Source organism: Ambystoma mexicanum, chromosome 12 (assembly GCF_040938575.1).
Source record: "Ambystoma mexicanum isolate Mex_15411 chromosome 12, UKY_AmexF1_1, whole genome shotgun sequence".
NCBI lineage: Eukaryota > Metazoa > Chordata > Amphibia > Caudata > Ambystomatidae > Ambystoma > Ambystoma mexicanum.
In genome coordinates, this window is record NC_090936.1 from 667,856,825 (window position 1) to 667,881,776 (window position 24,952).

Here is a 24,952-nt window from a genome sequence, read left to right on the forward strand (position 1 = left end):
CAATATACACTAGCCCTGCCCTCCTTCCTCTAGCCCAATGCCCCTCCTATAACGGTGTACACGCAACTTGTCACGCTTTCTAGGACCAAATATTTTCATTTACATTACAAATGTGAGCTGCAATGACACCAATCATCTGTCAAAATAAACCTTGCTGTGGAACCGCAGCACTCTTCCACCTCATTTCGGTCAGGGATCACATTTTCGAATGTACAAAAGGTAGAAAGTGGTCAAGAACAAATCGAATCCATGAAAGGGTTTTCGTTTCCTGCAGCTCATGTGCTTTGCTTGCCTAGAGCTGCTGGCAGACCCAACTGCCTGTCTTTCAAGATCACTGAAGACAGGATTGGAGATGTTGCAAGTATTTCTGTCTACACCATCATATGTTGGTTTTCTCAACCAATATGAATCGGTGTCCATCTTGATATGGACAAGTCGATGCATACGCAGGATTACAAATTCATGACCATCATTTGACGTGCCTTAGGGCACATGTTCCAACGTATGGCATCAACTGAAAACACCATGCAATTAAATATCTATTACGTCTCAATACTTGACACAATACTTAAGGTAACTGATAAAGTCAGTGTAGCTTTATTCAAATGGAATCAAAATGTGTCAACCTCAGACATGACAGTGTGTCTAAGATAACTTGGCATCTTAGGAAACATGACTTTTTATATTAGCACCCTGTGCGTGGGCACAGACCAGTCAGGAAGCTCAGAACGTGGGCTGCATTCACTGAGGCTTTCTGAGCTTCCTGAGTATTGTGACCCACCTTGTCCTGTGCCTCAGTTGACCTGCATGCTGCCTGCTCATACCTCCCCTCCATGCAATTAGCACTCACAATCCTTCAACAGGAGTGCCAAAGGAACAATTAAACTTACCTTTCATCCTGCGACTGAGTTGAAGCCTGCTTCCGTTTTCATAGATTCAGCATAATGAACAGTGATGGCCAAGATGGCAGCCATGTAATGACATCACTGCGGTAGCAGACGCAATGACTTTGTCACGTTATACATAAATAGAGCTACAAAAATAGAACGGCCATTTTTGCTTCTATCCTTGCGGTTATCATGCCGATCAAACCACGCTGAAAATCTGATACTTTTTTTTTTCACAATTTCAAGGTAAGCCCTCCAAAACTATAATCCTTTTTATCTACTAGACATCGAATCCCGGCCTTAAGCCTAATTAACAAGGAGAAAAGCCATAAACTCTAACATTTGAAAACATATATCCTTGCAGGTAGACACCCATTGATTACTAAACAGCGGGTGTGACTTATAGATCATTTCTGCATAAAGACTACAAACAAGCACTAGCAGCAATTAATTCAAGTAAGTAGATTTTGCATTATGTGCCTATGGATTATTAATGTTGTTACACAAAGTATCATGAGAGAGTTATGACAAATAGCACTGCAATATTTTCTGTTCACAGTGCTCATACTTTATCAGATATTATCCTCCTGAAGAGCCGCTGTAATATACAGTGGGGAGACACGTATGGAGGCCATATGCAGAGAAAATTGTTCAAGGACATCTTTTGAGATAATCTTTTAAGGACATCACATACTGAACGATTAAACAGCAAACCTAATAGTGACTAAAACATAAAGGACTTTATTGGCTTTTTTGAATATAAGGATATTTTCCTCATTTATGTCAACGATCAAAGAGGAGAAAAAATCAAATTGCTCACTAAGGACATTCATGGATAAACTCTATGAACCTAATAGATGACATTGCCTGAACAGGACACATTAACATTTCCCCTATGAAAATTAATAGAGGGAAGTGAATAAAGTTCCTACATGCGTTATTGGTGTGGCTGAATAAAAAATATCATATTGGCGTAACTTATCTGATCTCCGCAATCCAATCTGTTTGATTTCTCAAATACTGGTCAGCCTCAGTATCAGGAGATTAAAGTGCAGCCTTTTGCAATCAAACATTTTAGCTCATAGTATTTAACTAAAAATCACAACAGAATCGCTCTAAATTGCCTTGAGGCTGACACAAGCATTTTTTCAACAGTGAAAATAGACTCCCTCTGCTGAAGGAGATGCAAAGAACTAACAGTACGTTTTTCTTTTCTACTTTAAAATCTCTTCTAGTCTTCAGCACCCTCGGTGCAGGTTTGTGTTTGCTATGGGTGTTTTTTTAATTGGGTATTCATAATGCACCTATACAGCAAATGTTGTTTCAAGGCACAATTTTAAGGTGTTATTCCTCTCCATGGCGGGCCAACGCAGTCAGTAACAGCACCACCGCCCACATTAAGGAACAATCACTTTGCTTGATGCCCTTACTTGCATGGCGGGGTACAACCAACCAGGGCAGAACTGCCAGCATATAATGCCTCATTATTTAATTCAACTTTAGCAGTAATCTCCAGTATTGACTCCATGGGATACATTTTCTTTATCAGTTGTCAACTTTGCATTGCTCTTTCAAATACAGTCCACAACCACGTCAATGGAAATTAGCAAAGCTGCACAAGACCAATTATCAGGGTCAATCCTTTTTACTTTTGAAATTGAAAGGCTGATCTAGAGGAAGGTCTCTAAAATGTATGCTAAAGTGGGAGCTTCAGCTGCAGTTTCTATGTTGTTTCACCTTGAGCAGGTTCCCGCTGTCGGGAATTCTTTTTAAAAACAATCACAAACTTTCCGTGGAACAGATAGCAGCGTACAAGGGATCTGGAAAACTGTGGACTCTTGCAAAAAGAACGTAGACAAAACATGTCCATTTAGAAAGATCATCAACTCATTGGAAAGGCTCGTCAACTTGTGTGGTGGTTTAAGGCTAGTCCAAGGTCTAAGATCCCATAATCAGACTATGTGTGGGATTCCAGGCCTTTGCCTTCGATTTCAAAGAGTCAGTGTAGGAAAGACAATGGCATTAAATGTACTAAAGTATTGCTTTTGTCAAATGGATGGCCTGTACTAAATCTTACCAATGACAAAGTCTGCTTTTTAGAGTGAGAATGTAAGTTTCTGCTGGAAAAGCTACATACATGAGTTGACATTAAGATGCTACCATTTATGGAACTCTGACTTATGTCAGAAGGGCTTGGGATAGTAAAAGTGACAATGTAGCACTTATGTGATTTTTCGAGTGGAGGCAAACCATTACATTCTAAGGAAGATTCATGTGGATTGACAGGCAGAGCGACAGATTCAATGGCATCCATTATAATACATTTCAACTGAAAGATCAGTTGCATTATGATTCTATACATAATTACATAATTAATTACACAATTATATCCTGTATGCTTGCTTTTTTTTTAAACTAAACATTTATTACAACCATTATTTCAGGATTATAAACAGGCAGAGAGGTATTCGGTCACAGAAATATAAGACAAAAAATTAATTATCCAGACATTATTCCATGTCAAGAGATAATTGAAAAGACCAATTGATGAATTGGTCACTTTCTTTTTAAACTAATGTCATAGACTGTGCACTATTTGTGGCATCACAGAGCTGCGATTTATTACATAACTCTTAGGGGGTGATTACGACCCTGGAGGTAGCCATGCCGCTATTTGCAGCATGGATATCCCCATTCCGTGTACCGGATACCGGGTCTGGATTCCTGGAATGGGGAAATACCGGGCCATTCTGACCTTGGAGGGCCCCGTATTCCCCCATTCCAGGAACCCAGACCCTGTGCATCGCCATTCCCATTCGAGCCCCCATAGGGCTCAATGGGAATGGGGAGCATGCTAACAACGGCCCGTGGTTAGCATGCTGGTCTACTTGCGGGACCCGCTAAAAGGACGCCTGGTAATACCAGGCATCCTTAGTGGGTCCCGCGAGGAGACCTCGTAATGAGGTGGTAGGGGGTTGTACCGGCCCCATTAACCCCTTACCGCCAGGGTCATAATGACCCCCTTAGTATATATATATAGGAATTAGGCTTTTCCAAATGTAATCGGTCTGATTATGCGTTTGGCAGTAATGGTAAAAAATGCAGGATTGGTAAATGCTGCATGTTTTTCTGCTCTGTCAAATTATGAGTATTGTTACCAAAACTCTTCAAATCCGTCTGCTTTAAGTAGCGGTAATTACTTCCACACAGACGCATTACTGCAGGCAATATTACACCATCTGGTAATTCAAGTAAATAGGTAGATGACATTTCCCCATGGAGTCCTAAGGGTCGGTACTACTCAGAATAATGTTATCACATGTGGTAGTAGTAATCAGGCCCAATATGGGTAGGTACGATATTGACTGATATCACAATTATATTAAATATGCAAGAAAACAAAGTGCAGACATATTATGCTCAAATACATAGAATTTTCTAGATGTTTCTTAGTTGCTAATGGTCAGTGGGGGATGTGAGGTGTATTGTGTAACTACAGCTTGTTGCATTTTTATAAAAACCCCTTCAACCACCAAATTAGTTTTCATTTTACTTGAACAATTTCAAACATAAAAAATATAAAGACCAAAACCTCAGTGAAAAAGATGCCAATCTGTGCCAGTCTGACATAAACAAAAATCCAGTCGGGGAACCGCTGAGTCTGCATAACTGTATTTCACAATCAAAGAGAAGATTGTAGTCATATGGCAAACTGCACAGCCATGCCATTTAGTGGATTGTCCTGAAGGAAGAGTAGGCCTTGTTCTCAATCCCAGGAGCACAAACAAAACAGAGGCTGACTGCCTGGTGTTGGTACAGTGCCTTGGGAAGCAACGTTGACCAATTTCACAGGGGAAATTGACCATGGGTTCTTACAGTTCCTGGAAACAATGGGGTACCTGAGGATGAATAGATTCACCACACAGACCACAAAATATATGATTGCTTAAAACCTGCGATTAGTCCTGTAGCCTCAGGATATTTATGGTCCCCCACATCATATACCTGGATAGACGGAGGGATGGACGGACAGACGGATGGATGGATGGATCAATGGCATCTGCTCCTCATCCTTGCTCTCCATCGGTCCCAAATCCCTCTCCTGCCTCTCCCCCTTTTGCCCTCTGCAGTCTAAAGTGGCTTTGCTTACAGAATATTATAAACTCACAGTAAATAAATAAATTAACAGGAACAGCTGTAATTACATAACAATCAGTTTGATAAAGTGCTGGGTTGAATCTCAGACAATGCTGAAGATCTCTTATCTTTCATTTAACGATACTCGTGAATGCATACTCTCCATCATTCCAAGATCTAGGTTGTGAGTGTACAATGCGTGTCTCCTTCCTATTACTTAAGATGGAGGGTGGAACTATTTCAATAATTCTACTACAATGCTTATCAAACAAGTTGTCCGTAATAAATTAAAACATGTAAATTGTTCCACCCAGATATTAGCTGATGATGTTAGGATAATACATTCCCCTGGTTACATTTTTCTGTTTGACCAACTCATGGAACATGTTGAGCCATTTATATGCCTGATTGGTCCATGCAGTGTCCTATTATGTTTTTATTAATCCAGTGGAAGGCCTTGTTAATAAGAGTTGTAGTAGTCTCTTCCTCTTATTTATCATATACAGAGACACCTATAAGTATCACTACCAATGGACTTGATTCACAGGGAAGCTGCAGGTATTTAAACCCATGTTTCTGTTTTTCATTGGTCTACTAGAAGCTAGTGTCAGATCAATTACAGATTGACAGAGGATTTATTGGACAATCAACCGGCCAATCAAACCAAATGGCAGAATAAAAACCTGTGTATGGCTACGTTTCAAGATCAGACACCTTTAGATGGTTCTATGTAATTTGGCCAGCATTCGAATCTCTCTGGGAATAAAATCTGGCTCTACACATTTTTAACTGGGGTGTACAGCTCCTATGTTCCTTTGCCCAACCATCCCATCATCTTCTAAAACGCTGGCCCTAGTCCCCTGCATAGGTAGTCTGGCATTATGCTGGCATTTACTCCTACTACACTTCAGGATTTCATAATTCTTCCTTAGTGTTAGCATTGAAAACGCCCATGAATCCTTCAGATTAATTGACCACTGATTTGGCCAGTATAATACTTTCATTTTGTATAACTCAAAAGGCTCCTGATATAGTGATACATCAATACAATTCTACAGGCATGCAGAAATAAATATATTTTTTACATTACATCTCAAACACCAACCTACCTCTCCCCCACCCACGTCGAACCATATTTCTTTTCTCAAAGAAATACAAATATATTAACGGATCAAAGGACTTACAACTACACATGTTTAGATAGAAGTAAAAATAAATATATTAAAAAATGGGTCATAAACCAAGATCACATCTTCAATAGCAGTACTTCCATAACGCCCAAAAGGGGTTGGTTCAGAATAAAACGGAGCACTGAAAATATTCAGATATGTTGTATCATTTTCCATGGCATTTGTTCATGATTTGCTATGAGTGAGCTGAGTCCTACTTGTGTAAGACCAAATACAAAGGTATATTCATGCACTTCATGAAATCATCATTGACGAAACACATACCTTTAGTGCGTGTGGTATACTTTGGAGGTCCTGTAGATGAAAATTAAGTTTAAAGCCAGCAAATAATATTTTATTTGCATTTCAAAGGTTATCCTCAGCACAAAGGGATCAATTCTTTCCCAAGGTTATTGTGAATGTAAAAGATGTGCATGCAGATAAAGTAGGACTTCTAATATTTTCAAACAATGGTTTCAAATTAATGGGGCTGATTCACAAAGAATGTACTAATCATAACTCCTGCTTACTCTTGAATTACTCCTGGAAAGAGAAGAGTAAGACAGGAGACAGTCAGGGCTACATCTGCTACATCATAATGTGTGCACTTTGGGAAATCCTGGAGCTGAGTTGCACTACACAACCTTTGTTAAAAGCAATTCAGGGTTTGGAGCTTTCAAAATCTGTTGGCGTCAATACTCTCCTTTTATAGTAACAGTGCACATGATTTGAGAATCCATTTCATACACCTACCATTTAGGAGACACACACAACAACCATGAAAAGATAATGAAGTCATTGCTATGCAATTTGCATGGAAATAAAAAAAATGAACATAATCATTACAGTAGCTAGATGGGGGGCACAGGATCTCAAAGAAAATAGCACAATTCTCCAAATCCTCATAATGTGTTTTCAAGGTAATTGGAAACTGTAGGACATTTTTCAAAATTGCCAATTGGCGCATAATCAACCTAATTTTATTGTCACAAGTACCCAAGTGGCCGTCACTTACTGCTTTCTTCCTGGTCATTAAATGCATCTTGGCGCCAGGGGTAGTGGTGTCAGTTAATCTGGAGGTTAGGAATGTGGGGTGCACTGATGGAATAAGCCTGAGTTCCTGTCTATCCTCTGTCACCTCTTCCCTGTGGCACCATCTTTTAGCCTCCTTGTACTTTCTGTCCTCTGCCATCTCAGCCTCCTCTATCACATTACTTTTCCCCTCTCTCGATTTCCTCTACTTACACACTGTTCTGCCTCCCTAGTTAATTGCCACATGTGCCGTCTTCCCACAATGGCTACCAACAAAACAGGAATGAAACTGGCGCTGTTGGCGCCATCCTGAATTCTTTATAAAGAAAACAATAATAGAGGGAGACGATATTGGGTGGGTGACTTTGCTGGTAATGGGCCTGCACCATCGAGGAGGGTGTCTCTTTGAGTGGGCTTAACATGGCTCAGGTTAGCAGTCTGTTACCGTTAAAGCACCCCCACTGCCCCAGTGTTGGTTAATGTTACATTGACCAGACCACATAGGGCAGTACATTATCTGTGTAATGCATGGACTTACATTTGGTCGCTAGACGCTTCCTAACTCCTTAGGCCACCAAGACTAGCTTCATCCCATTGTGCATTCCCTTTTGCCTAATGATTTCCTCACTTTCTGGCGTGGTTCTGCCTACTCGGTGCAGGTTGCCAAAAAGGAGAGTAAATGCAAAGCTGAGAAGAGGCACTTTCAGTTGTTCTCTGATTTCCATCTCCAATTGACATCAAGGTAGTAGCTAACAAGGGGTCACCTGCTGATTGCCAAACATTGTGCTGTTTTGAGTAGCAGCACACTTGTACTCTATTGCAAATTATCTCTTTCAAACGATGACACTGATTGACACCCAAGCATTTATATTGGTGAAATGGTTGGAGAACAGACATACATAAGTGCTTTTCTGTGGAAAACTGTTACAACATACCCATACTCCGCAATACGTCAGGGTGCTATACAATGGTGGCAAAATATATCACTGTGTCATTAGTTTATATTAAACATTGCTTTTATAATGGTTCTATCTGTGACACATCACTAATAGAATCAGGACCATCAAATCATCTCTTGAATATACGTACATTAACACTTGGCTATCTGTTCCCTAAAATCTGTTATGAAATTTGACATACCTGTCGTACGGTGTGGGCGAGTGCGCGGTGTTCCTAGAAATACAAATCATCTATTTTAACTAAAACAGAAACATATTATTCCTCTAGAATAGTTGACATGAGCTCGTTGTGATTCAAGTGAAAATGTAACTGATTTCTAAGGATGGTTGTGTTTATTGGGTTATGTAACAGAAATATACCTTTCATTTGGGTTGGAGGGAAGGAGAGAGGAGGGAGGAACAAGGGGAGGAAGGAGGGAAGGAAGGAAGGATATACAGCAAGACAGATCTTTATTAGTATGAATAATACCTTGTGTTACCAAATTAATCTTGCATGGCAAGAACATATGACTAAAATTACTTCACTGGTGTCTGTCAGGTGCACACAGTTGTCAGACAGAACCTGTAGGAGTTTTACATTTGAGTCATGTATACTTTGCAGAGGCAATGTAAACAAAAATGTAGCCAAAAGAACATGTTACAGAGTAAACCAGAATAAGCCCTCGATTTTGTAAAGATCATAAGGTTACTCTTAGGGTGGCGCAAAACAATGCCATGCTACTGCCATGTAGCCATGTGCCATTTTTGTGTGAAAACACCAACCTCCCATCTCTATATAAGTGCTTTCCCACCAAAAGAATCAACATGAAATCATGGTTCAAACAATGAACAGTTAACAGTATTTGAGGAGACTTAAATAAACACAATCCTTTTCCAACGCGTTCTGAAGAGGGAGAATGGAAGACCAGGCTCCCGTCCTTCACCTCTCGCGCTTGGCATAGAGGGTCACGACCCAGACACCCGCCACGAGAAGAGTTTGTCCATTTACCAGATGACCAAATACCCTGGTATAGGAACATACGGATGTGTCCATCTGCCTGCCCAACAGCCCGCACTGGCCATGCCGACACCTGCGGCACGGACCAACTAGGCTAAAATCTACACGTCGTTAGAGATGCCATGACGACCTAGACAACGGGAAGCACCTCTGTACAAATACACACATTGGACATTCCCACACCGATCTACACGAAGAATATACTCAGTGCTATGACGTAGGCGACAGGCATATTCACGGACGTGTTTCTTTATTATTTTTACATAGGCTTTCAGAATGCAGAAACGCAAGACGCGTCATGAACTCATTTACAAAGCTTGCTCACGCTTCTCTTGAAACCAGTTACCACTATAAGAACTATAATGAAGACACGATACTGGTCATGGAACTATATGCTACTATAACTTAAAGCACCCATGCACCAACCGGATCACGTATGCACCAGGCCCAAGTAGGCCTCAAACAAGAGCTCCCGTGGACGTTAACAAAGCAAGAGTCTGGTTGCTGATCCTGCAGAATGGGCCCGGTGAAACAACCAGCCAAGGTCGCGATGTTGCAAACCCACATTCCAAGAACAAAGCATCAAAGGCACGATGTTGCAGCCTCGCACTCCGCGCACCAACGTTAAGGTCACACCTGCAAATTAAACCAGACACACAGTGGAAAAGCAATATTAATTGTGCATAATTCTGCCTCAAACACGGTCCCTCCCCACGTGACCAAGCCGAACCTGACGAGATGCCAAACCCAGGAGAGAAAAGGCGTCTGGATCCCTCGCTACGAGACACAGGCAGATACACTTGAAAGGCTCAATGGACATCTGCGACAGTGGGAGCGGTCAGCCTTCCAACTATGAATAAATCCTCACATTGTCTGCACGTACCCATATTGAAACATTGTTGCAATCGCAGGTACACCGAGAGCTGGGAACAACGGTGGTCCCAGGCTGGGAAGCTCACGGGTGCACCAATCAGAACATGGGGCTCTTATCTCAGACGTCAGTAATATTAACCAATCCTCAGGAGTCTTCATGTAACAATTTTCATGTATCTAATTGTAGGGACAACCCAGATATATCACCTGACTACCCTTTGTCCAGTAACATTGTCCTCTATATGTGCGCTATACTAACCCTACCACTCGAGCAACCAATTAAGAGTGGCGATAGGTTTTTTGTTAACTTTCTGAAGTGACGCGAATAGCGCGTCATAATGCAGTAAAAAGGGCCTGCGAGCCCCACGATTGTGTGTGTGTCAGGACGGACGCGTACGTTCCTTGACCCATCCCTGCCGTTTTTGTCTAATAAACAGCAGAGTCACCTTGCTCCTTGTGTGTGTCTCGCGCTCTGTCTCAACTGGGATACACGGGAGGAGTTGGGGCCTCCCTGCCTGGAGGTCCGCGGACGGCCCGGCTGACCCCGGCAGAATTTCTCCCCGACAAGTTGGAGGCACTGCTGAGATCTGTTTAAGATCGACTTTTTCTTTTTACTTCGACCCTCTATTTTTAATTTTTCCAGGCACTCCCGTTGCGAGGAGGCCCGGCGGCGCGGCCCCCTCTGCCGTTGCCCCCTTCTGAGGACTACAGGACCATCGCGGAGCTGCGAGAAGACCGGACGGCGCAGTCCGGATATTGGCCCTCGGGAGCCGGTTGAGAAGTATCCCGCCCGCGGTTGGCGAGTGTCCAGACGTGGTCCAGACGAAGGGAGGTGGCGAACCGCTTGGAGGGGTGCACGCAGTCGAGCGGCCCTGCATCGAGAGAACTTGGTGAGCATGACACGCACAACAAGCAATGCGAAATTGTAAGGGAGGGGGGAGGAAGTGAATGAGGGAGGTGTTGTACAGATGCGCGGCGAAGGTCTAACAACTTAGTGTTGCCAATGGAATGAATGGTAGCGAAACGAGTGCGAGAACAGTCGGCTACGTTACGCGGAAGAGGGAGGGCGGAGCACGAAAACATCACGTGCGGCCGCTCGTAAGGCACTGATTGGCCTAAGTCGCGACTACGTGTAAGGGTGGGTGTGTGTGTGTGGTTTCCTACGATTTGGCATTTATTGATCAATGAGTAGACGAGGATCCCTATTGTTCGAGCAAGAAACTCGATAGGTAGATGACGATTCCCTGTAGGCGATGGCTAGTTAATTAAGTTGCCCAATACGGAAGATAATTGGCTGGTTAAGCCCTCCTGTTGAGGGGCGTATCACACGCGAGGCAACGCAGCGTGCGCAGTCCGATTATATTATTGATTTGATTACCTTGTTCCAGGAGTGACAGGAAGACAGCTGTAGGGTTAGCGGGGGTAGGTTGCAAGTGTATTTTGAACTTAAAAGAACATAATAAGAATGTACCATTAGCTCGAAGAGATCGGTGACGTCACCAGTAGGGATTTAATAGGATAGCGCGAACACAAGGAAGTTTGGTTTTGGGAGTGGTGGGGAAGAGAAATGTGATAAGGGAGCGGGCGCGGAGATAAACGATAAACGAGTGGATCGGGAAAAGGAGAAGGGGAAAGGGGCGTGGCTGCGCACGGAGAACGCCGGCCACGGCAAGTGTAACAGGGGGAGGAGAACGGGGAAACAGGACGACTGTATAAGAGCGTCGTAAAGGGTACACAGCCGCAGGGGGCTGTGTGCGCTTCAGCCGCAGGGGGCCGTAAGGGTGTAGTAACAGAAGGGAATTGACAAATGTAAAACCATACATAACGGATTGTCATAAGTCCCCATACTTACGGGGCCAGGTAAACAATATAAGGTTGTATATTGTAAACTACCAGTGAAGGAAAGGATAACAAGTGGAGAGTCACCATGTCATACGGGACAGGGTCAGGAGGGTGGGGGAACACCCTCACTACACCATTACAACACATATGCACCACACTGCCACCCCATAGGGAGAAGTTAATAAAGTACAGCATAGAGTGGACCCAGGGGACGGATAACAAAATGTTAATACCATGGCCACCTAATGGGAGTTTCGATCCATATGCCCAACATTCACTGCTAAACCATCTGCACAATACATACAAGGGGAAGAAGTTGGCAAACCATGTGGAGGTGTTTAACTTATGGAGGATGTTCCAGGGGTCCCGACCGGGACCAAATGGAATGTTCACTATGGGGGAAACACCGGAAGAAAAGGAGACTAAGAAAGAAGGAGAGGATGGGAAACAGGGGCGTGAAAGCACAAAGAATACGGGGAACGGAGGAGAGGGAGGAGAAAAGAGTGTTAAATCAGACGACATAAAAAGGGAACCGAACAACGAGATACCCATAACACCGGGAGTGAAAACGGAGGGAGGAGGGTTGTACCCTTTAAGAGAATTAGGAGAAATAGAAGGACAGTTAAGGGCGGCTGAAGGATACTCGAACCCGGCATACAGCCCTCCACCATATGTGGCTCATAGGAAAATGGCAGTGGGAGAGGGGAAGATTGGAGAAGAGCAGACTGTAGAGATAGGACATGATGAGTGGGTAGCTGCACAAATATTATTAAAATTACGAGGTTCACTAACTGGAGAAGAGAAGGAGGTAGTAAAGAGAACAGACGAGGATAGTGCAAGAGAGAGTGAAATAAGGGGGGAGGAGCTATTACGGCAAAAGGAAGAGATTTTAGAGGAAAGATTAGCAAAGCTAAGGGATGAGCAGAATGAACTGATCAAACAGCTTGAGAGGGAGGAAAAAGAGAGAGTGAGGAAAAGAAAAGAAGGTAAGAACGAATTGGAAAAATTAAGGGAACAAAATGAGGAGCAAAGGAGAGAAGCTGAAAGGGTAAAAGCAGCAGCAGACAGGGTATCAAGAGTAGTGTTGAGAGAGAAGAAGAAGGAAGAAGAGGAAAGAGAAAAGGAAATGGAAATATGGAAGAGGAGGGTACTATCAGAGACAGCTAAGAAATATGAAGAGGGGAAAATAATAGAAAGTATCGTGGAGAGAGAAAGAGTGAAACGGGAAAGGAAGAAAGAGGATGAAAGAATATTGGAACAGATGAGCAACGAAGTGATGGAGGAATTGAAAAGGAAGAGGGAGGAAAATAATAGGGAGATGGAGGAGAAAAGGGAAGGAGAAAGAGAGGGGAGGAGTAGGGAGAGTGAAAGATGGGGGGATGTATATAGAAGTAGAGAAGTAGCAACAACATCAGCACTAGGGGGAGCGGTTGATAACAAAGGAAAAGGAGAAATAGACCCAATAGACTTAGAGACAGTAACAATAAAAGGGAAAAAGGCAGAGTGGGGGGTGCCATTTATGAATGATTTTTGCAGTGAGGAGGAAGAAGGAGTGGAGAGAGAAGGAAGAAAGAGTGAAAGGGAAAGCTTAGATAAGCTATACCTCACTCGAACAAACATAGACTCGCCATGGATCAGTAGGAGAAGGGAGGACTTGGAGAGAAGTGAGGAGGGAGTGAAAGGAATAGTGGAAAGACAAACCCATGAAAACACACCATCCCCATCTCCATCACGCCCTCCCCCATCGCACCCTACATGCTCAACCACCGCACGCTCGCTGCGCAGAATAAAGCTTGCGCCCTTCATGGACGAACTGACACCCTATGCATGTAGGCTTAGAGACCTCCCTAGTCGCAGGCAAGACAGACAAATAAACACGCCCACATTAACTACCGGAAATGACGAAAGGGGAAAGGATGGAGAAGGAGTTAGGAGCAGGGTAATAAGGACGAAATTGAAGAGGTAAAGGAACCGGAAGAAGAGGAGGGGTGTGAAGATGTGAAGACTCGATATTGTGGAACATAAAGGGTGACACCAGACACAACTTAATGCCACTGTTGGAGAGAGGAGGGGTTAGACCACAGTACGTCCCTTGGAAGCATACGGATAAGGAAAATATAAAATGTAGGCTCCCATCACTAAGTGGAGGTGCGGGTAAGTGGATATATGAAATGGAAAAACACACCGCAGGACAGAAACTAGCAGTAGGAGATGTAAAGGGCCTGTTAATCTCAATATTAGGGGATAGAGCGGATGACATTTGGAAGAGAGCGGGATTCCATGGGGTAACAATAACAAACACATCGCATGATGGGGCACCATTTGCAAACTGCAGACATGCGCTATGGCAGGCACTGAGAGTACATGACCCAGACACATCAGACATAGGAGCAATTACTTCCCGTAAAATGCGTGAGAATGAGGATCCTGTTGATATATCCAGGATATCAAAGAGAAGTGGCGCATGGAAACTAGAGAACAATGGGACAAAACACCAGCCATATTTTATCATATACTAGTACAAGGGCTCCCAGAAGGAGTTCAGAAACAACTAAAGAAAGTAGTGGGAATGGAAGCAAAACCATGGCAAGAAATACAACTGAATATAGTACATCACTGCAGGACATGGCAAGGAAAGATGAAACAAAAAGAAGAGGACAGGAAAACAGAAGAGGCTAAACTAGTACAGAAAAAACGTACTAAATACACAATGGAAGGGGCACTAATAACTACGCCCACACCAATGGCCCAAAGCCCAATACAAGTAGTGGCTGCACAAGATCCTGCTCAAATAGCACCTCCACAGATTATAACACAACAAGTCCCAGTCCCGCCACTGCAATTACACGCACCAAACATGGGAGGAGGGTACCCAATGCAAGGAGCTGGGTATTATAGTTATAATAGGGGGAGAGGAGGATTTATGAGAGGGAGAGGATACGGATATAATGCCCAACAGCAGGTGGGAGGACTTAGACATTCCTACCCCACAGGGCAACCAGTATACCAGGACAACACAGGGAGCTTCCCATGGCAAAGCAGGGAACCACCCGTGTGTTGGAGTTGTGGGTTATTAGGTCACATGTCACGTATGTGTAGGGTCAGGCCAGGAACACCAGCATGGAATGAACAAGCACAACCTAGGACCCCACAAGAACTGCAGGGTATACAACAACAGCAGACGTTACAACAAGGAAATGACCCACAACAACAACAAATACCACAACAACAGCCACTGCCACAACAACAAGTAACGTTAACACAGCAACCCCAAACTCAACAAACGCAATTGGGTAGGGTGACGGTCTTGGGACACAACCCTTACACAGGGAATGGCCAATCATTGTACCCACAATAGGACAGCCCACAGACGGCCTTGGTGTGTCCCATCCTGTCAGTAACACCTAATAGTGCGGAGGAGCCACGCATAGAGGTAACGATAGGTGACAAAAAATTATCATTCCTTGTTGACACCGGGGCAACCCGGTCTTGCATAAGGGAAGGTAAATTTAAGATGTCAGGCGAAGCCATGAACACCCAAGGATTTTCTGGGGCTAAAGGGTTGGTTCCATTTACTGATAACGTTCCCTTATCTATTGGAGATTATGATCTGTCAGTTCCACTTTTATATTATAGTGCCTCACCAGTGAATATACTGGGGAGGGACATAATGAACAGGTTGAATATGACGATCTCCTTTACAGAGGATGGCATAATTTGCTCTACTCCAGGGATTAACATGCTCGCAGCACGACAGATTATGCAAGCATACTGTGGACAGACAGCGATTAGGGCGGAGCCAGTAGATGGCGAGCTATTCCAGTATGGAACAGACATGGCGTTTGCATGGATGCCAGGGATAGAAGGGAAAATATGGAGGAGGCCAGCAGCCTATCTGTTCCGACCAGAAACACCTGTTAATGAACCAGAAGGAAAGGTGTTTGTAATGGACATTGAGAGCATTATTGCAACAGCTGATTATATTGCTGTACATGCCCAAGATAAAGAAGGGAGAGCATGGAGGGCAGTGATAGCACTAGCAGAAGGATGTAGGCTGACCCAGGTGTCAGATGAGGAGCTGTTCTCAGAAGAAAAGGAGGAAGGTGAAATGGTGTTCATGATGAGTGTAGGAATATGGCTAAGGGTGGCTCACAAACAAGTAGCACAGAAAATTGCAATGGCACTTGAGGCACCCGCATGCACCCCAGTCCCCTTCTTTGAGGAGGATATGTCAAAGGTGCCCAAATCATTATGGACTACTAGCCCTTATGACGTGGGATGCATAAAAAGCATAGGGGGTGTAAGGATAAAATTGAAAAAAGGTGCAATACTACCAAGAGTGAAACAGTACCCACTGTCAAGAGAGGCAGATGAGGGTATATATGAAACCATAACGGCTCTTATAAACAATGGCATATTGGTCCCCTCAGAGTCACCCTGCAACACGGCTGTGTACCCAGTGCGCAAGGCTAAAGGGGGGTCTTGGCGCTTCATACAGGACCTCAGGCCCTTGAATAACATAGTGGAAGCAGAGTATCCAGTAACAGCAAACCCGGCCACAATATTGTGTGGCATTCCAGCAGAAGCATCACGGTTTACAGTGATTGACCTTAAAAATGCTTTCTTCTCAATACCATTACACCCAGACTCACAAGATTTGACAAGCTTCACTTACCGAAACACAAAGTGGAAACATACCAGATTGCCACAGGGGTATTGTGAATCACCCTCAATTTTCAATAGAGTAATACAGATGGATTTGAGTAACGTTGAAATGGAAAGCACAGTGTTACAGTATGTGGATGACATAATAATTTGCAGTATAAACGAAAGTAAATGTAGAGAGGACTCCTTAAATATGTTGACGATATTGGCTGAAAAAGGGTACAAGGTAGACATGAATAAGATACAATACTGTCAGGAACAGGTACTTTACATTGGCCAACTGATATCCCAACTTGGAAGAAAAATTGCACCACAAAGAGCACAGGCCATTTCAAGCACTCCAATGCCACAGACTGTGAGAGAACTGCAGCAATTTCTGGGGCTGTGCAACTACTCTAGAGCATGGGTATTTGATTACAGCTCATACATAGGACCCCTGCTTGAGGGTTTGAGAGAAGCAAATAAAGGGGAGAAAAAGTTGAGGTGGACTATGGAAATGAGAGAGGCCTTTGATGAATTGAAAGACGCAATTTCAACTGCTCCAGTACTGGCATCCCCAGACAATGAGCGACAATTTTTTATATTTTCACATTGCGACTCAGCAGTGATGAAGGCAGTATTGGCCCAAAAAACGAGCATGGGCTATAAACCAGTAGCATTTTACAGCGGTCACTTAGACCCTGTGATGTTAGGCCACTTCCCTTGCGAACAAGGTCTCGCTGCAGCTGCTTTTGCAGTGGAAAAAGCATCAGCAATAACCATGGGGTGTCCGACTACACTGTTTGTGGAACATGCACTATTTGCAATATTGAATAAACCTAAGTCCACACTAACAACGCAAAGGGCATCAGGTTATGAGATCATCTTGTCTAGAGCTGAACTAGCAATTGTTAGATGTAGCACGGTTAACCCTGCAAGGTTCCTAGCAGAAGTAATTGAGGAGGGAGATTATGCCCATGATTGCAACCAAATAACTGAACTGTTCTCAGGTACTAGAAAAGTTGAAGAAAACGCACTAGAGGGAGGTGAGCTTTTGTTTATTGATGGGTCATCAACTATTGATCAAGGAGATGGGATAAGGAGGACAGGGGCAGCAGTGGTTAAAAGGATGGAGGCACCGGTGTGTGTGGCTATGAAATGTGTACAATTACCACAGCATTATTCTGCTCAAGCCGCAGAACTGGTTGCACTAATATTGGCATTGAAGGAAAGTTTTGACAAACGAGTAACCATATATTCCGACAGTGCATATGTTACATCCACTGTCCACTCAGGGCTATCAAAATGGAGAAGAAGAGGGTTTAGGAGAGCTGATGGCACTCCAGTGCAACATGCCCTCTTATTGGCTGAACTAATTGAAGTAATAAATGACCCCCAAGAACTAGCCCTAGTAAAATGCACCGCACACACCAATGGGGAAGATCACATCTCAAAAGGGAATGCAGCAGCAGACGCACATGCGAAATATGCTGCATACTTTGGTGAGATATGGAACCCTACAGACTCTCAGAGAGGGAGAGGGAGGGGAATGGCTAGGGAGATGTTGATAAGAGAAGGGTACACCCATCTTCCAGCCACACAGATTATGGAGCTACAAGCGGCTGCACCAATGGCTGAAAAAGAAATATGGGTAAAAAGAGGATGTACAATGTCACCAACCGACGCATTATGGCGCCAGAGCAGCACTGGGAAAGTTGTAATACCATTGGCACTTTTAAACACCGCCCTGAGCCAATTACATCACCCAGCCAACACAGGCAAGGAAATAATTGCAGCACAAATTAGAGAAGATTGGTTCTGTCCTGAGTTAAATTCTCATGTGTCAAATTTTATCAGCAATTGTCTTACATGTCAGCAGTTTACGGCCGGTCATACCCTAAAGGTGATAAGAGGTACCATACCCCGGCCAGAGGGACCTTTTCGGCACCTTCACATTGACTATGTTGATATGATCAACATATGTCAAGGTAATAGGTATATGATTGTAGTAGTATGCCCATTCTCTAGATGGATTGAAGCAGGGCCCTGTTCACACCCAGATGCATTTAGAGCAGCCAAATTCCTAGTAAGGGAGGTCTTCCCCAGGTGGGGAGTGTGCGAGGTGTTAAGGTCAGACAACGGCCCACATTTCGCAAACGAAATGTTCCAACATATTACATCCTTGCTGAACATAAAACATAAATTTGCATGTGCATACCACCCACAGGCTAACCGTGTATGTGAACGCCTGAATGGCCTACTGAAGGAGGCAATTGCAAAAATACAACAAACAACAAAGAAAAGCTGGTTGTATTGCCTTCAATTAGCTCTATTCGAATTGAGGAATAGGCCAGGGTCCGACCACCACCTCACCCCGCACGAGGTGGTTACTGGACGTCAAATGCGCCTTCCCCTAACGCCAACATCAAGGGCATTCACTGACCACGAAAGTTCAGCAAGTGTGTTAGGTGATGAAATGTATCAATATGTGTCTTCTTTGATTACTAGTGTTGTGTTTGTGTCTCAACAGCTCGAGCGCACACGGGGCGGGTCCACCAGCAATCAAGAAGAAGGCGCCAGTACCGAATTAGAAAAGGAGAACTTGTGCAAACTTGCCAAAGGTGACCACGTGCTACTTCGCAATTTCAATAGGAAGTGGAACGATAAGAGGTTTACTGGCCCCCATCTGGTAGAGGACGTATCAACAAGAGCAGTAAAACTAAAAGACAAGCGTGCCTGGAACCACTTACATGATGTAAAGATCTACAAACTGCAGACCCGCCCCAGCGCCAACGACAGGTCCAGTGGAAGAGCAGCAACAACATCCCCTACAGAGGAAGGAAGTTCTACCACAGACAACGACCCAATTGTTCCCTTACCGTGTCACTACCCAACTTCCCCGGAGACAATAACTGACGAAGAAAGGAGTGATACCCATACAGCCCACCCCATGGTCACACGCTCAAGGAGTAAAAATACTTCCGCCACCTGAGCCCAAACCCCCGCCCATTGACCCCCAAGTATAGTCATAACTGACCTGAAAGACATTGCCTCACAAATACACCTGTAAACACATGAATGTTCTCTTTTTCTCTCGCACATACAGGTACTGCGTATTGTATTGTTAAGAAAGTAGCTTACTAACAAGTTCACTGCCCAGGTGTAGATGGTACTACCAGACGATAACTACCCAGAAGAATTGTCACACCAATTTGTATACGAAATAAAAAGGCCAACGTACCTAAAAAGGAGAAGGGTGCGTGTCTACTACACAGCATTCCTCTTGGCCATAGAATATTCCATGCCCCACCTCCGCCCATACTTGCCGATCCTAAGAGACAGATCACTTAGAGTAGCGTGGGAACAGCTCTTCGCCTGGGCACTGAATGACTATTTGATAGGGAGAGCTTAAAGGAAACAAACCACTAACATTTAGTAACCAGCATTTTTGAGAATTTTCAGGCGGGCAACTTTAACGTCGCAAGAATACGCTGCCAGGACTGCAGCAAGGTAAGAGCAAAATGCCGGTGAGACTAGCATATGTAATAAAGGTAATAGGGATTTTGATGATCACCGGGTTCTTGGCTGCTTCTGTATGGCAGTACAGCTATGCTATTAATTTTATTGCTGCACCTAAACCTAATATACCCCCGTCCCCTGCTGCAACAGGTGTTACGTCAGGTGATAGTAGTAACCTTGCACCCAAGCAAAATAGAGTTAAACGCAGCACATACTCAGACAATAAAGGTATTGATAATTTTATACAAGATTCAGCACACGTCACAAACAACATATGGTACCAACACATGACCCGCATTGGTAAACAAACAACTGAGGACAGCTGCTACGTTTGCTCATTAATACCATACGCCATGAGTGCTTCACGAACATTTGTTGCCACAGAAATTGATGAAAAGATAGCACAATGCATAATATACTTGGCACTGTTCCAAACGAAAGGAAGATTTCAAGGGACGGTAGTGCACATGACATGGAAAACACGAGATTCATATCCATATGAAAACAACTTCCTCAAGACCTATTTGAGTTACCACAAGACCAGTTTACATGCAGAAGCATTCAGATACATAACAAGTGGCCCTGCAAAAGGAGAAACAAAGAAAGTAACATTGCAGTATCTACCATGTGATTGGTACGCCACCGAAGTTCCGGGTAAGCCTGGATGTTGGGAGAGGCCGCTGGTGACGATAACAGGAAAGGTGTATCTGGACAACAGCTGGGAGATAGGAGTGATTGGCAGCAACATGGTAACAAAAGAAACTATCTCAACTATCGAGGCCCACAATCACCGATGTTGGACGACGTGGATCAAGTATGTACCAATGCTCACGTGGGTAGAAACAGATGAAGACCCAATAACAATACTACCGCTGACTGCGCCCAAGGTATGCTACCAGCATAAAGGAGAGGTGGACGTAGGATATAACACCAATTGTGCAAGTGTGACGGAGTTACCTGAGGGGGGAGCAGGAACAGCAGTAATAATGGACCATTATTGGGCCTGTGGAGAAAAGGCATACCATACACTGCCCCCCCTGGATGAAGGGGACAAGAGAAAAAAGAGATCTGCACCACTTAAGGAGGAGCAAGGGAACAGGACCAACAACAATGATACTGTCCTAAATAGAAGGAAAAGACAAGGAGAGCCACTGACAGGAAATTACCTGTGGGGAAGGTCGGAAACGGAACTAACCTCCATACCGCCAGAACACAGACTATTCAGCAGAGCAGCAATGTTCTTCTCTTCAATAATACATCCGGGACTGCAGGCTTACGCAAACGCGAAATGGCTCCAAATAACTAGATGGGAACTAATGATGACCATTAATTCTACAGTAAATGGGTTTAACGCAATAAAAGAGGAGCTGCAAGCTATAAGAATGGTAGCACTCCAGAACAGATATGTATTGGACCTTCTCACAGCAATGGAAGGAGGAGTTTGTGCAAAGATAGGACAATCATGCTGCACGTTCTTACCTGCCAACGATGCTGATAATGGTACACTGACTGAAGCAGTTTCACAATTGGCCCAGATGCACTCCAAAATGATGGATGAAAGTAACGGTGTAAACAAGGATAAGAGCTGGTTCTCAATATTATGGTCATGGATGCCATCCTGGCTGTCAGATGGACTGAAAATAATAGTGGGTTGTCCTATTTTGGCTGGAGCTACGCTGATCATAATTAGATTTTGGAAGGCCCGGAAGGCACGCACCACTGACGAGTTGCTCGAAATGGTGGGAATGCACCCCCTGATGCCAGCAGATGACGGCCAACATACAGGTGTGATAATACAGGAGAGGGAGAAGCTACGCACCCAAATAATCACCAACCATCTAGACCCACCATCAGTGAAGATCGAGAACCCAAGAAACCCCAGGAGTTACATAGGGAAATGGGTATACTGTACTCCTGGAGGAACCTGTGAATATATGTATTGGTCATTTGAAGATCATGTGAACCATTATGGACATCTAGGAGGAATAACTAAGATATGGCGAGTAAGAGGAGATAACGAGAAGGATATGTTTGTGGTCGACAAGTCGACCAGAGGGGGGACTGAAGTGGGAGAATGGAAGACCAGGCTCCCGTCCTTCACCTCTCGCGCTTGGCCTAGAGGGTCACGACCCAGACACCCGCCACGAGAAGAGTTTGTCCATTTACCAGATGACCAAATACCCTGGTATAGGAACATACGGATGTGTCCATCTGCGTGCCCAACAGCCCGCACTGGCCATGCCGACACCTGCGGCACGGACCAACTAGACTAAAATCGACACGTCGTTAGAGATGCCATGACGACCTAGACAACGGGAAGCACCTCTGTACAAATACACACATTGGACATTCCCACACCGATCTACACGAAGAATATACTCAGTGCTATGACGTAGGCGACAGGCATATTCACGGACGTGCATCTTTATTATTTTTACATAGGCTTTCAGAATGCAGAAACGCAAGACGCGTCATAAACTCATTTACAAAGCTTGCTCACGCTTCTCTTGAAACCAGTTACCACTATAAGAACTATAATGAAGACACGATACTGGTCATGGAACTATATGCTACTATAACTTAAAGCACCCATGCACCAACCGGATCACGTATGCACCAGGCCCAAGTAGGCCTCAAACAAGAGCTCCGGTGGACGTTAACAAAGCAAGAGTCTGGTTGCTGATCCTGCAGAATGGGCCCGGTGAAACAACCAGCCAAGGTTGCGATGTTGCAAACCCACATTCCAAGGACAAAGCATCAAAGGCACGATGTTGCAGCCTCGCACTCCGCGCACCAACGTTAAGGTCACACCTGCAAATTAAACCAGACACACAGTGGAAAAGCAATATTAATTGTGCATAATTCTGCCTCAAACACGGTCCCTCCCCACGTGACCAAGCCGAACCTGACGAGATGCCAAACCCAGGAGAGAAAAGGTGTCTGGATCCCTCGCTACGAGACACAGGCAGATACACTTGAAAGGCTCAATGGACATCTGCGACAGTGGGAGCGGTCAGCCTTCCAACTATGAATAAATCCTCACATTGTCTGCACGTACCCATATTGAAACATTGTTGCAATCGCAGGTACACCGAGAGCTGGGAACAACGGTGGTCCCAGGCTGGGAAGCTCACGGGTGCACCAATCAGAACATGGGGCTCTTATCTCAGACGTCAGTAATATTAACCAATCCTCAGGAGTCTTCATGTAACAATTTTCATGTATCTAATTGTAGGGACAACCCAGATATATCACCTGACTACCCTTTGTCCAGTAACATTGTCCTCTATATGTGCGCTATACTAACCCTACCACTCGAGCAACCAATTAAGAGTGGCGATAGGTTTTTTGTTAACTTTCTGAAGTGACGCGAATAGCGCGTCATAATGCAGTAAAAAGGGCCTGCGAGCCCCACGATTGTGTGTGTGTCAGGACGGACGCGTACGTTCCTTGACCCATCCCTGCCGTTTTTGTCTAATAAACAGCAGAGTCACCTTGCTCCTTGTGTGTGTCTCGCGCTCTGTCTCAACTGGGATACACGGGAGGAGTTGGGGCCTCCCTGCCTGGAGGTCCGTGGACGGCCCGGCCGACCCCGGCAGAATTTCTCCCCGACAGTTCAATATAGAAGTACCTCAATCCAATGGTGTGCCACATCTGTAGTAGGGCTTCTCGAACACCCAACAGAGGTAAGTTCAATAATAACTAGTAGAAAGCATTCCATATCTTAAATGATTCTTACATGTTTACATTGCCTTTGCCAAAATCTTGCAGTGAAGAAAGTCCCATAAAAGGTACGATTTACGTTACATTCTTGTATGTCCAAACAGAGGGGAAGGCCCACGAGGATCCCTCTGTAATCGTGGAGCACCAGAGCTCCTTTCCACCTTCACACATGCAGGAGAAGGTGAACTCTGCTCCGGTGTGTATATGGCCACCATTCCCATCTCCTGAATAATTATTTAAGTCACACAAAGCAAGCACTGTGCTCGTTTCAGCCTTTCCCCATCCGTCCCTCCCTCCAAGCTCCTCAGCACCTCCCTCTGCCTGCCCTCCTTAGCAGGGATTGGTCCTGTACCGGTGACAAGACCCGGAACCCAGTTCATGCGGAAACTCCCCAGGGAAGCCTTGCCCATGCAGCTGGCTAACCGCTCAGGCCAAGGGCACCTCCATAGGTGCCTCCACTGCTTGGTTGCCTGTTCACCCTGGGTGCCTTGCTAAGCCATTTCCTGCCTGCAGCACCTTTCAGGTAAGGTGTGAGTAGTTGGGTGCACAACCAGTGCTGTATTTCTAAAACCTTGTCACTGTTTTCGTAATACGCCAACAATTTGTCACTGTTTTAGATCTAGCTGCTCTTTGAATTTTGCCGCTGTTTCAGTTCCAGCTGTGGTTTGAATAAGTCCTCACTTGTGGTCCCATTTACCGGCTTCTTTTTCTCTAGCATATATGGTTTATTGTTACCTCCCAGGCGCCCTCCCATTACTCCCTTTCTCTCTTTGCTTCGTGTTATGCATTTTCTTTTCCAAGAGTGTCTTTCGTTATTACCGCAGTAATCTTGCAAGATCACCCTGATGATGCGAAAACATCTGAACTGTAACTGGCTTCCCAGACCAACCACAACTCCACAACTTCACATGTTGTCCTCTTCCCCCTCCCCACCTCTGGCTTGATGCAATTCCAACCCTTTACCTACTCCAAATAGCTTTTTACTGCGGCAATCAGTTGCAACGAGCAAAACAAAAAATGGCGGATTTTCATCTCGAAAAGCCTATCTGGTGCAAAACACCATGGGAGATATAGCTATAATTTTGAGAGAAGGGGGCAATCCCTCCCCTTCAAATGTTGTAAATGCTACTAAACCGAATAACGCCAAAACTGTCCTGGAAAAATAAATCA

At 44.4% G+C, this 24,952-nt stretch overlaps 1 protein-coding gene across 50 annotated transcripts in view; it reads right to left on the reverse strand.

Annotated features, from left to right (window-relative positions):
* LOC138513982 (mucin-19) overlaps positions 1-24,952 on the reverse strand; it is a 1,848,798-nt gene that overhangs the window by 730,779 nt on the left and 1,093,067 nt on the right. For 15 of the 50 annotated variants that reach the window (XM_069629204.1, XM_069629189.1, XM_069629168.1 and 12 more), the window contains 2 exons: positions 8,366-8,398; positions 6,479-6,508 (listed from right to left, as the gene is read on the reverse strand). The exons of 31 other annotated variants lie outside the window; for them this stretch is intronic. In XM_069629204.1, coding sequence (XP_069485305.1) covers positions 6,479-6,508; positions 8,366-8,398 — 63 coding nt within the window. The remainder of the gene's footprint in view (positions 1-6,478; positions 6,509-8,365; positions 8,399-24,952) is intronic. 4 more of the 50 variants (XM_069629205.1, XM_069629185.1, XM_069629190.1 and 1 more) reach the window with 1 other exon arrangement.